Raw genomic sequence first — 10620 nt, 5'->3', positions numbered from 1 at the left:
AGAGCTTGTCCCCGGCTCGGCGGGACCTGAAGAACTGAGAGCCTGCGCGAAGGGACAGGACAGACCGCCGCACGGCTCAGCTCGCCCTGGGGATGTCCCCTACGGAGTGATCCGGCCGGGGGACTCGCTCCGCCTGCCCTGTGCGTGGAGCTCCGTCTGCTTCCCCGCCCCACGGGTGCGGCTGCTGTCCCCTACAGCCTGCCTCCCTCCCTCCTCGCCCGGTGCCCCCTGCAACCTGCCTGCTGCCCCCTAACCGATCTCCCACGACTCCTCCTCCCTCCCAGCCTGCTGCCCCCTAACCGACCTCCCCCGGCACCTTCTCCCCCCCAGCCTACTCCCCCTAACCGGGCTCCCCGGCACCTCCTCCTCCCCAGCCTGCTGCCCCCTAACCGACTTCCCCTGACACCTCCTCCTCCCCAGCCTGCTGCCCCCTAACCGACCTCCCCCGACATCTCTTCCCCCACCCCAGCCTGCTGCCCTCTAACTGGGCTCCCCGGCACCGCCTCCCCCCCAGCCTGCTGCCCCCTAACCGGGCTCCTCTGGCACCTCCTGTCCCCAGCTGGGCTCCCCTGGCTCCTCCTCCCCCCAGACCGGGGTCTCCCTGCTCCTCCTCTCCCCAGCCTGCTGCCCCTATTTAGACCTTGGCGCCCCGCCTCTAGCTCCGCTGCCCCCCACTTTGGCTCCCGCCCCCCCCACCCACCCGGCGCCTGCTATTTCCCCCACCCCCTCCAGCTTGCGCTGCCCCCGCCCCCCTGCCCCGGGCGCTGCTGCCGGGGAGCGACCTGAGCGGAGCTGCCAGCGGCCGGGACTGAGCCGGGCTCCCTGCAGCGGATCGGGACGGCCCCCAGCTCTGCCCCCGCTGCTCGCCATGGACGGGGCGGCTTGGAGCAGGGTCCTGGCCGCGTTGGTGGTTTGCTGGTTGGCGGTGGGCGCCGGGGGCTCCCCGACGCCGCCATCCCCCACGGGGGGCGCCCCCCCGGATACCTGCACGTCCTGCGGCTTCCGGCGGCCAGAGGAGCCGGGCAAGGTGGACGGGGATTTCCTGGAGGCGGTGAAGCGGCACATCCTGAGCCGGCTTCAGCTGCGGGACCGGCCCAACATCACCCACGCCGTGCCCAAGGCGGCCATGGTCACGGCGCTGCGCAAGCTGCACGCCGGCAGGGTGCGGGAGGACGGCCGGGTGGAGATCCCCAGCTTGGACGGGCAGGCGAGCGGCGGGCCCCCGCTACACGAGCAAGTGTCCGAGATCATCAGCTTCGCGGAGACAGGTGGGCACCGCGTTCCCCCGATCCCTCTGCCTCACTCACTGGCTGTCGGTCCGTTCCAGGCACCCCGTGGCCCTGAGTTACCCACTTCCACCTGTCTGCCCTGTGCCAGCCACCCCATGCCCCTGGCCATCCATCCCAGCCACCCTGCCGCGTTCCCCCGACCCCTCCGCCTCACCCACTGGCTGTTGGTCCGTCCCAGGCACCCCGTGGCTCCGAGTTACCCACTTCCACCTGTCTGCCCTGTGCCAGCCACCCCGCCGCGTCCCCCTGACCCCTCCGCCTCACCCACTGGCTGTCAGTCCGTCCCAGGCACCCCGTGGCCCTGAGTTACCCACTTCCACCTGTCTGCCCTGTGCCAGCCACCCCATGCCCCCGGCCATCCGTCCCAGCCACCCCGCTGCGTTCCCCCGACCCCTCCGCCTCACCCACTGGCTGTCGGTCCGTCCCAGGCACCCCGTGGCCCTGAGTTACCCACTTCCACCTGTCTGCCCTGTGCCAGCCACTCCATGCCCCTGGCCATCCGTCCCAGCCACCCTGCCACATTCCCCTGACCCCTCTGCCTCACCCACTCAGCCGCTGGTCCGTCCTTGGCACCCTGTGGCCCTGAGTTACCCACTTCCACCCATCTGCCCTGTGCCAGCCACTCCGTCCCCCGGCCATCGTCCCAGCCACCCCATGCCCCTGGCCATGCATCTCAGCCACCCCCTGCGTTACCCCCTTATGCCCAGTCACCCCGTCCCCCCAGGCCATCCGTCCCAGCCACCCTTCCGCATTACCCCCTGCCACCCATCTGCCCTATCCCAGCCATCCGTGCTAGCCCCTCTGCATCACCGTCTTCCCACTGTCCACCCTGTGCCAGCCACCCCGTCCCCCTGGCCATCTGTTTCAGCCACCCGTCTGCGTTACCCCCTTCCAGCCATCCGCCTCGTGTCAACCACCCCATCCCACCCTGCTGGCCATTCGTCCTAGCCACCCCTCCACATTACCCCCTTCCACCTGTTCTCTCCATGCGAGCCTCCTCATCCGACCCCTGGCCATCTGTCCCAGCCACCTCTCCACCCCATGTCAACCACTCCATCCCACCCCGCTGACCATCCGTCCCAGCTACCCCTCCACGTTACCCTCTTCCATCCAACCTCCCTGTGCCAACCACCCCTCCATGTCAACCCCCTTCCATTTGTCCACGGGCCATCTCAGCCACCCTATCCAATCACCTGATCATCTGTCCCACCCACCTCTCTGTGTCACCCAGGTGTCTGTCAGTCCATCCCAGACATCCCATCTCTCCCTGCCCTCAGGCCATCCATCCCAGCCACCCCTCTGCATCAACCCCCTTCCATCTGTCCATCTTGTCCCAGTCACCCCCTCCCTCTCCTCTTCCATCCATCTTCCCCATGCCAGTCACCCCTCTGCTTCACTCCCTTCCATCCATATTCTCCATCTCAGCCACCCCTCTGTGTCACCCCTTCCATCCATTCATGCTGTGTCACCCACTTGTCTGTCAGTCCATCCCCCAGCCATCTGTCTCAGCCCTACCACCATGTCATCCCCCTTCCATTTGTCCTCAGAATGCCAACCACCCCTTTGCATCAACCATCCATCCGTCAGTCCACCCAGCCACACCATACCCCTCGGCATCCATCTCAGCCATCTCTCAGTATCACCCCCTTCTGTCCATCCACCCCATGCCAGCCACCACTCTGCGTCAACCATCTGTCCATCTATACATCCCTCCCAGTCACCCCCTGCTTCACCCATCCCTCCCAGCCACCCCTCTGCTTCACCCATCTGTTCATCCATCCATTTGTCCCAGCCACCCCTCCAGTTCATCTACCTATCCATCCACCCCATGCCTGCCACCCCTCTGCTTCACCCACCCACCTGTCTATACATCCCAGCCACCCCTCTGTGTTATCCACCTGTTTGTCCATCCCACCCACCGATCTGGCCCTCCAACAACCATCTCACACCAGCCACCCCTCTGCGTCACCCACCAATCTGTCCATTCACCACATGCCAGTCACCATTCAGTGTCACCTATCATCCATTCCACCCAGGCACCCCTCTGCCTTACTCATCTATCCATCCCATGCCAGCCCCGCCATTCACTTCACTCACCCATCCAATCATCCATCCACCCCATGCCAGTCACCCTATCTCAGCCACCCTTCTGCTTCACCCATCCATCTGTCCACTCCATGCCAGCCACCCCTCTATGTCAGCTACTCAACCACCCTTCTGCTTCACCTAGCTGCCCACCCTTCTGTTTGTCCATCTGTCCATTCCAGACATGCCTCTGCTTCCAACACTTGTCCAACGATCCATCCACTCCATGCCAGTCACCCCGCCACTTCACCCAACCATCCGTCCATCCACCCCAGGTCACCCACCCCTGCTTCACCCACCCATCTGTCCACCCACACCCAGTCACTCCTCTTCCTCACTGATCTGTCCATCCACACCATGCCAGCCAGCCTTCTGCCTCACCCATCCATCTCTCCATCCATTCTAGTCACCCCTCCGCTTCATCCGTCCATCCACCACAGGCCAGCCAGTCCTTTATTTCACCCATCTGTCCATCCACCTCTCTGCTTCATCTCTCCATCCCATGACAGCCACTCCTGTGCTTCACCCATCTGTCCGTCTATCCACCCATCCAAGGCCAGCCACCCTAAGCTTTGGCCATCCATGCATCCTCTTGTCTGCTTCACCCATCCATTTGTCCATCCCATCCCAGCCACCCCTCTGTTTCACTCATCTGTTCATCCATCCATTTCCCTCATGCCAGACACTCCTCTGCTTCATCCATCCATCCATCCCATGGCAGACACCTCTCTGCTTCCCACATCCATCCGTTTGTCCATCCACCTCTCTGCTTCCCAGATCCATCCATTTATCCACCCCAAGGCAGCCACTCATCTGCTTCACTCCCACCCCACGCCTGTCCATCCATGCATGCATGCATGCATCCATCCACACCTTTGCTTCACCTATCCTTCCATCCATCCCATGCCTGCCACTGTTCTTCTTCACCGATTCATTCATCCCATGACAGCCACCCCTCTGTTTCAACCATTGGTCCATCCATACATCCATCTGTCCACCCATCCCTCTTCATCCATCTATCTGCCCACCCCATGCCATCCATTCCTCTGCTACATCATTCTACTCACCCACCCTATGCCATCCACCTGCCCCCTGCCATCCACCTTCTGCTACACCACACCATCTGCCCATCCCTTGCCATCCACCCATCTGTTACAATATTCCATCTGCCCACCCTATGCTATCCACCTCTCTGCTACGTCATCACATTTGTCTGCCCTATGCTATCCACCCCTCTGCCACACCATTGCATCCACCCCCTGCCAAATAATTCCATCCATCTATACATCTATCTATCTATCTATTCTCTTTTCCTCTACTTACATGCCATTCAATCCCCTCTGCTACCTCCATTTCCCCACCTCCTCTTTTACAGCCATTCTTCTACTCATGCCATCCAACCCCCTCTGCTATACCCAGTCACCCATCCATCACCTCTGCCTGATGCACAGATTCAGCCATCCACCCATCCGTTTCCACTTGTCCTTCAACAATTTCTGCCACCCTCACTTATCCACTCTATCCGTCTCTATATACCCTCTAATTCCTCTGCTACACCAACCCATCCAGTCACCACATCCACTTTACCCATCTAACCATCATATCCTCCATTCCCCTTTGCTATACTTATTCATTCACTCACATTCTCCAGCCCCACTGCAAAATCCATATGTCCTCTGCTCCATCCATCCACCATTCACATGCCTTACAGCCCTGTCTGTTCCACCATCCCGTCTCTGTATGTCCTTCAGCCTCCTGTATTGCATCCTTTCAGTGTACCCATTGATCCACTGTACACATTTACTGCACCCATCCATCTGCCTACCCACTCCATCTATCCATACTTCACCTGCACCCATGTTCCCTATTCAGCCAGCCACCTAGTGTATTCATCCATCCACACACTTTACTGATCTTTCCACTTAATCTGTCCATCTTTTTATGTACGTTTTGTCCATCTGCTCTGGCTGTCCGTCTGTTCATCCATCCATCCACATGTGCACTGTATCCATCCAACCACCCACCCACAGTACCTGTCCATCAACCATATCCAGCCATTGCACCTGTTCATCCATCTGATCCATTCGCTGTATCTGTCTATCTAACCTGCAGTATCCATCCATCCATCCTTCCATTCATCCACTAGATCTATGTCCTTTGCATATCCATCTATACTGTCAATCTACCATAGGTACAAGCCTGTCTTCCTGCTGTATCCCTCAATCCCTCCAACAATCTGCTGTATCACTAAATTTATTTCTATCTGTCTGGGGTATCTGACTACCCACCCATCTACAAAATCTATTCGTATGTATACTGCCCATCCATTTACTTCATCTACCCAACTAACTATCAAAAGCATATACATTTACAGTATCTGTTGTGTATAAATGAGATAGATATGTGCTTGTCTGTTTATATTCACATAAATATTTATAGGTCTATATATTACTTATGAATATGTATCTCTTAGGTGCTCTTATGCCATGTGTACTGATGTAATACACTATGCTGTTGATTTTCCTTTCACTGTGATCACAGTTTATAGAAAAGTTGTGTGTTGACATGTAATAGGATTTTTTTAGCATTGATTTTTATTGCCTTTTGTTCTTTTTACCGTTTTCTTAAAAGTCTAATGCTATGACATCACTACTGGGGTTGCAGTTCTATTCAGTACTCAATTGACAATCACTTATTTTTGCAACATCTTCCAAATCTGTTTTATATAAAACATATATAGACACAGCAAACATGATAAAGTACCAGAAACATTATATGCGCTGCCTGGGCCTACCAGACGTATTTTGAAGGGATCTGGGGTGACACACTAAGACTCTGACTATACAAAACCCTCGAAAGATATATGAGTGGACAAAAGGAACAAAGGTTCCTGGGCAACCGAAAGAGATAAAAATCTGTGTTTGGCAATATGCAGAAAGAAATCAGATTGTAACAGATTAGAAATACCTGTTAATCCTATAATTTTAAATAGCAATCAGAAGAATGTAATTAGAACATGTGAGTTAAAGGCATGCTAAAAAGTCTAGGCTGGACATTTATCACCTAAAGCAGAGCTGTGTGATGCTTGTAACACATAATTCCAGCAGATACAAGTAGTTCTGGTACCTTTCATGCAGTTAATTCTTATGGTTGCAAATAATGTATTACAGCTAGACATTGGGTGGAATATCAGTGTTAGTTTCACTCATTTAATTCTGACATTAAGAAATACATGAAGACCAGAAGGATATTGCAGTGACCACGGCGGCTTCGTTTTGACCTCTTTTTAGAATTTATGTGGGGGGAAGGCAGAGATCAAAATCTGATGGGCGATACCCTTCTACTTAAGAAGAGTAGATACAGATTAGTTTAACCCTTTGTACAAGTGGACATGCTTTTGAGAACACTTTCCCTGGTGTTTTGGATGCTATCTGTTAAGTAAGATTAGCATATGGGAAAATTGTAACAAAATTTTTCATTAGTCACTGAAGCTTCACTGGTTGCTAGAAAGCCTTTCCTGTAAAAACCAAAAGGTATCTGAAAGCTGAACCTTTCCCTAAACTAATTTAGTAAATATTAAGGTACAAATGCTGTACTTTTCAGGGTACTCTGATACCCTGCTTGAATCTCTCTGGCTCTAAAGAATTTGTTCTACTTTCTGCGGATCTGACATATTCAGCTATAGCCAGGTTTGCTCTGGGAAGTCACTTTTTAATGTATTTCTCGTACAAATTCTGGACCTTTAATTCAGTGCATTATTCCTGGCTAATAAATTCTCCCAGCAGTTTTGATCAGTTATGTTCTAGCGTTGTTTCTGAATCTAGAATTGTTCAGCTAGTGCATTTTCTTCTTGACTTAATGTTGCTGATCTATCCTTCTCTTGCAGATGATCTGGCCTCATCTAGAGTCCGCCTCTATTTCTTCATCTCAAATGAAGGGAACCAGAACTTGTTTGTCGTTCAAGCCAGCCTGTGGCTTTATTTGAAGCTGCTTCCGTATGTCTTAGAGAAAGGCAGCAGGCGAAAAGTAAGAGTCAAAGTCTATTTCCAAGACTTGGACACTAGCAACAAGTGGAATGTGGTTGAAAAGAAAGTTGATCTCAAAAGAAGTGGTTGGCACACTTTTCCCATGACAGAGGCGATCCAGGCTCTGTTTGAGAAAGGAGAAAGGAGACTGAACCTGGATGTTCAATGTGAGGGCTGTGAAGAGTATTCAGTGCTGCCAATTTATGTAGACCCTGGGGAGGAATCGCACCGGCCTTTTTTAGTGGTGCAAGCCCGATTAGCTGATAACAAACACAGGATCCGGAAAAGAGGCCTGGAGTGTGATGGCAGGACCAACCTATGTTGCAGGCAACAGTTTTACATTGACTTTAGACTCATTGGGTGGAATGACTGGATCATAGCGCCATCAGGTTACTATGGGAATTACTGTGAAGGGAGCTGCCCAGCCTACTTGGCTGGAGTCCCAGGATCAGCTTCCTCTTTTCACACTGCGGTAGTGAATCAGTACCGCATGCGAGGGCTGAACCCAGGCACCGTGAACTCCTGTTGCATTCCAACCAAACTTAGCACAATGTCAATGCTGTACTTTGATGATGAATACAACATTGTGAAAAGGGACGTTCCCAATATGATTGTGGAAGAATGTGGTTGTGCTTGATTTAAGGTGTGTTTCCGGGGGGAGAAAGAGAACATTCCCGTACTAGATGGTATTGGAGGAAGTTTCACTGTGTATCCAGGCATCGGTGTTAAGTCACTGTGGAAAAGTCTGGCCAAAAAAAAGTTTCACATCGGTGTCAGGACAGTGACAATTTGTGGATCTTGGACATTTAAATATTCTACCACTTATAAACTAATGCTATGAAATACTTTACACACACACACACAAACACACACACACACACACGATACAAGTAACAGGAAGTCAGTCACCAGTGACAACATAACTAAAATGCCTGCCAGTACAAGTGAATGGCTAAGCAGCTGTTTCCCCACCTGCCTGGGAAGTCAGACTGAAATGAGCTCTATGTGCTCATACAAAAGAACACAAAAAAGAGAGAACATAATATATTCTTGCACGCAGGTGTCAAAATCACCAAACTTAAAAATTACCATCACCTCTTAGGTCCAAAGGGAAGCCGCAGTCTACCTGTCTGTGCAGGTGATCACTTCCTCTTAATTTAAAAATCTCCTAATATAAGCACCACACATATCCTTATCTTCCAACAGCACTTCCAGTAAGGAATATCATATGATAACATGAGAGAGAGACACATAAGCAGCTACTGTAATTCTGAGACTGTTTCTGTGTTCTTCTAAATCACATGTTTGGTTGGCATTATTTGATGCTTTAACTGACTGCTAGAAATCCATGGACGGCTATATCTGTTGTGCCATTGAAAAGGGGCTTTTCTGTCATATCTGGATTGTGCTGACCATTAGCATCTCACTGTTCTAAGAACAAAAAATCAAAGTTGCAATCTGTTTCAGCAGAAGACTCAGCCAGGACATGTAATGTGGGAGAAAAACAAACAAAAACAAATGCTACCACAACGAAACCAATGAACCCTAAAAGGAATTACAGTAACGTGGTGGAGACATTCTGAAAAATGCTGTGCATTTAATAACAGGTGGAAGCACTCTCCTCCTTTCTAAGACTTGTTAAAATGTTCTTCAATTTCTTTACCAGGAAGTGTCAAGGATGGCCATAAAGACCAGAAATAAAGATACAGCATAGCACTTGCAAACTGCTTGAATGCACATATTATAGCACTTGCAGATTTCAATGCCTTGAAAAGTGGTACTTGATAGTGCACTTATCTTTGCTCACTATCTAGGTAAACAGGTGCCGCATGAGCTATGCAATTTAAAGTGTTGACCCATACTAGACAAAACTGGACTTATGATATGACTTTTTTTATATTTTTTATACTTGAAATTAAATCTTTTGCTTCTTTTTTAAAGCGAATGATTGCTTTGAATGTTTGCACTGATTTAGTTGCATGATTAGTTAAAAAAAAACAAACAAACCTGCCATTTGAAAAACAAAGTTATTTTTATAGCAGCAAAAATGAATACATTTAAATGTATTATACATAAATTTTGGAACCAAAGAGGCCAACATATTAGTTATAATTTTTATGAGATGGCAAAGCCATCATATATCATGTAGTTGTACTGAGCAATCCCTCACACGGCCTACCGATTCTTTCAGGGTACAAAATGGATTCTGTTTGTTCTAGTCAATGTCTTTTCTATACCATACGCACATGGAACGTATAGTGAAAAACAACTGTTGTAGAATACATTACAATATGTACATCCTTCAAATCCATTTTTTATGTTTATTTAATAAAGTTCCTTTTAGGTTCTGTTCCATAGTAATTTAAAACCAAACAAGTTTCACTTAGGTTTGCTGTTGAAGTATTTTGCATTTGTGTACAGATTAAGTAAATAAAAAGATTGAAAACTGGATGAGGTTTTATGCATGTCACCTCCTGGGGAGCTTGGTTACATATAGTTTACAACTCAGGATTAAGGGTGAGGAGGGTGGGTAAAATGGAGCATGAGACTAGTATAAGGGCTGCCAATTTTGGTTGGACGTATTCCTGGAGGTTTCCTCATATGACATAATCTTGAATTAAAGGTTAACCTTTAATTCCTGGAGACTCCAGGACAATCCTGGAGGTTTGGCAACCCTAGACTGTATTAACATTGCTCACCGCAGCAAAGTATGGTGTCAGGCCCCAATCCTGGCCTGAAAATCATATATTATGCTTTTCCAGCTTTACAGGCACCTGACCAGTTGTCAGAGAAGTATTTTCAGTTCATGTGTTTAATTGAATGCCATGAAATCTGTCTTCAAGCACCATTTAAGGGAGGCTCAAAAGTCAGTTGTTAAGCAAGCAGGTTCTACAAATTAAGGCATACAAAAATGACTTGGGCCCAGATCCTCAAAGCTATTTAGGCATCTAAATTGAAATCAGTGGGAGTTAAGCACCTCTGTACCTTAAAGGATCTCGGCCTAGGTCACTTTTGAAAATAAGATTTGGGTTCCCAAGTCATGTAAGTAAGCACTTTTTAACATTTTACTCAATGTCTTTCTTTTGCTCTTAGGTGTGGAATGAGTTATTGGTCTTAGCACAAAGCTGGGGCCTAATAAATCAGAGATCTAATCCTGTCTCTGACAATGACCCAGCACAAGGATCACTTAGATCCACATTTTCAAAAGTGGGCTCTGATTT

General features: G+C 50.0%; 1 protein-coding gene across 1 annotated transcript; it reads left to right on the top strand.

Moving 5' to 3' along the window:
• Positions 1-868: 868 nt before the first annotated feature.
• On the top strand, positions 869-9268 carry INHBB (inhibin subunit beta B). Its single transcript, XM_032795830.2, has 2 exons — positions 869-1268; positions 7261-9268. The coding sequence occupies exons 1-2, from the start codon at positions 869-871 to the stop codon at positions 8034-8036; spliced, it is 1176 nt and encodes a 391-aa protein (XP_032651721.1). The 3' UTR covers positions 8037-9268.
• Positions 9269-10620: the final 1352 nt, after the last annotated feature.

Source organism: Chelonoidis abingdonii, chromosome 10, assembly GCF_003597395.2.
Source record: "Chelonoidis abingdonii isolate Lonesome George chromosome 10, CheloAbing_2.0, whole genome shotgun sequence".
NCBI classification, from domain to species: Eukaryota; Metazoa; Chordata; order Testudines; family Testudinidae; genus Chelonoidis; species Chelonoidis abingdonii.
Note: the sequence above shows the minus strand (reverse complement) of the source record. Positions and strands in the feature narration are given on the sequence as shown.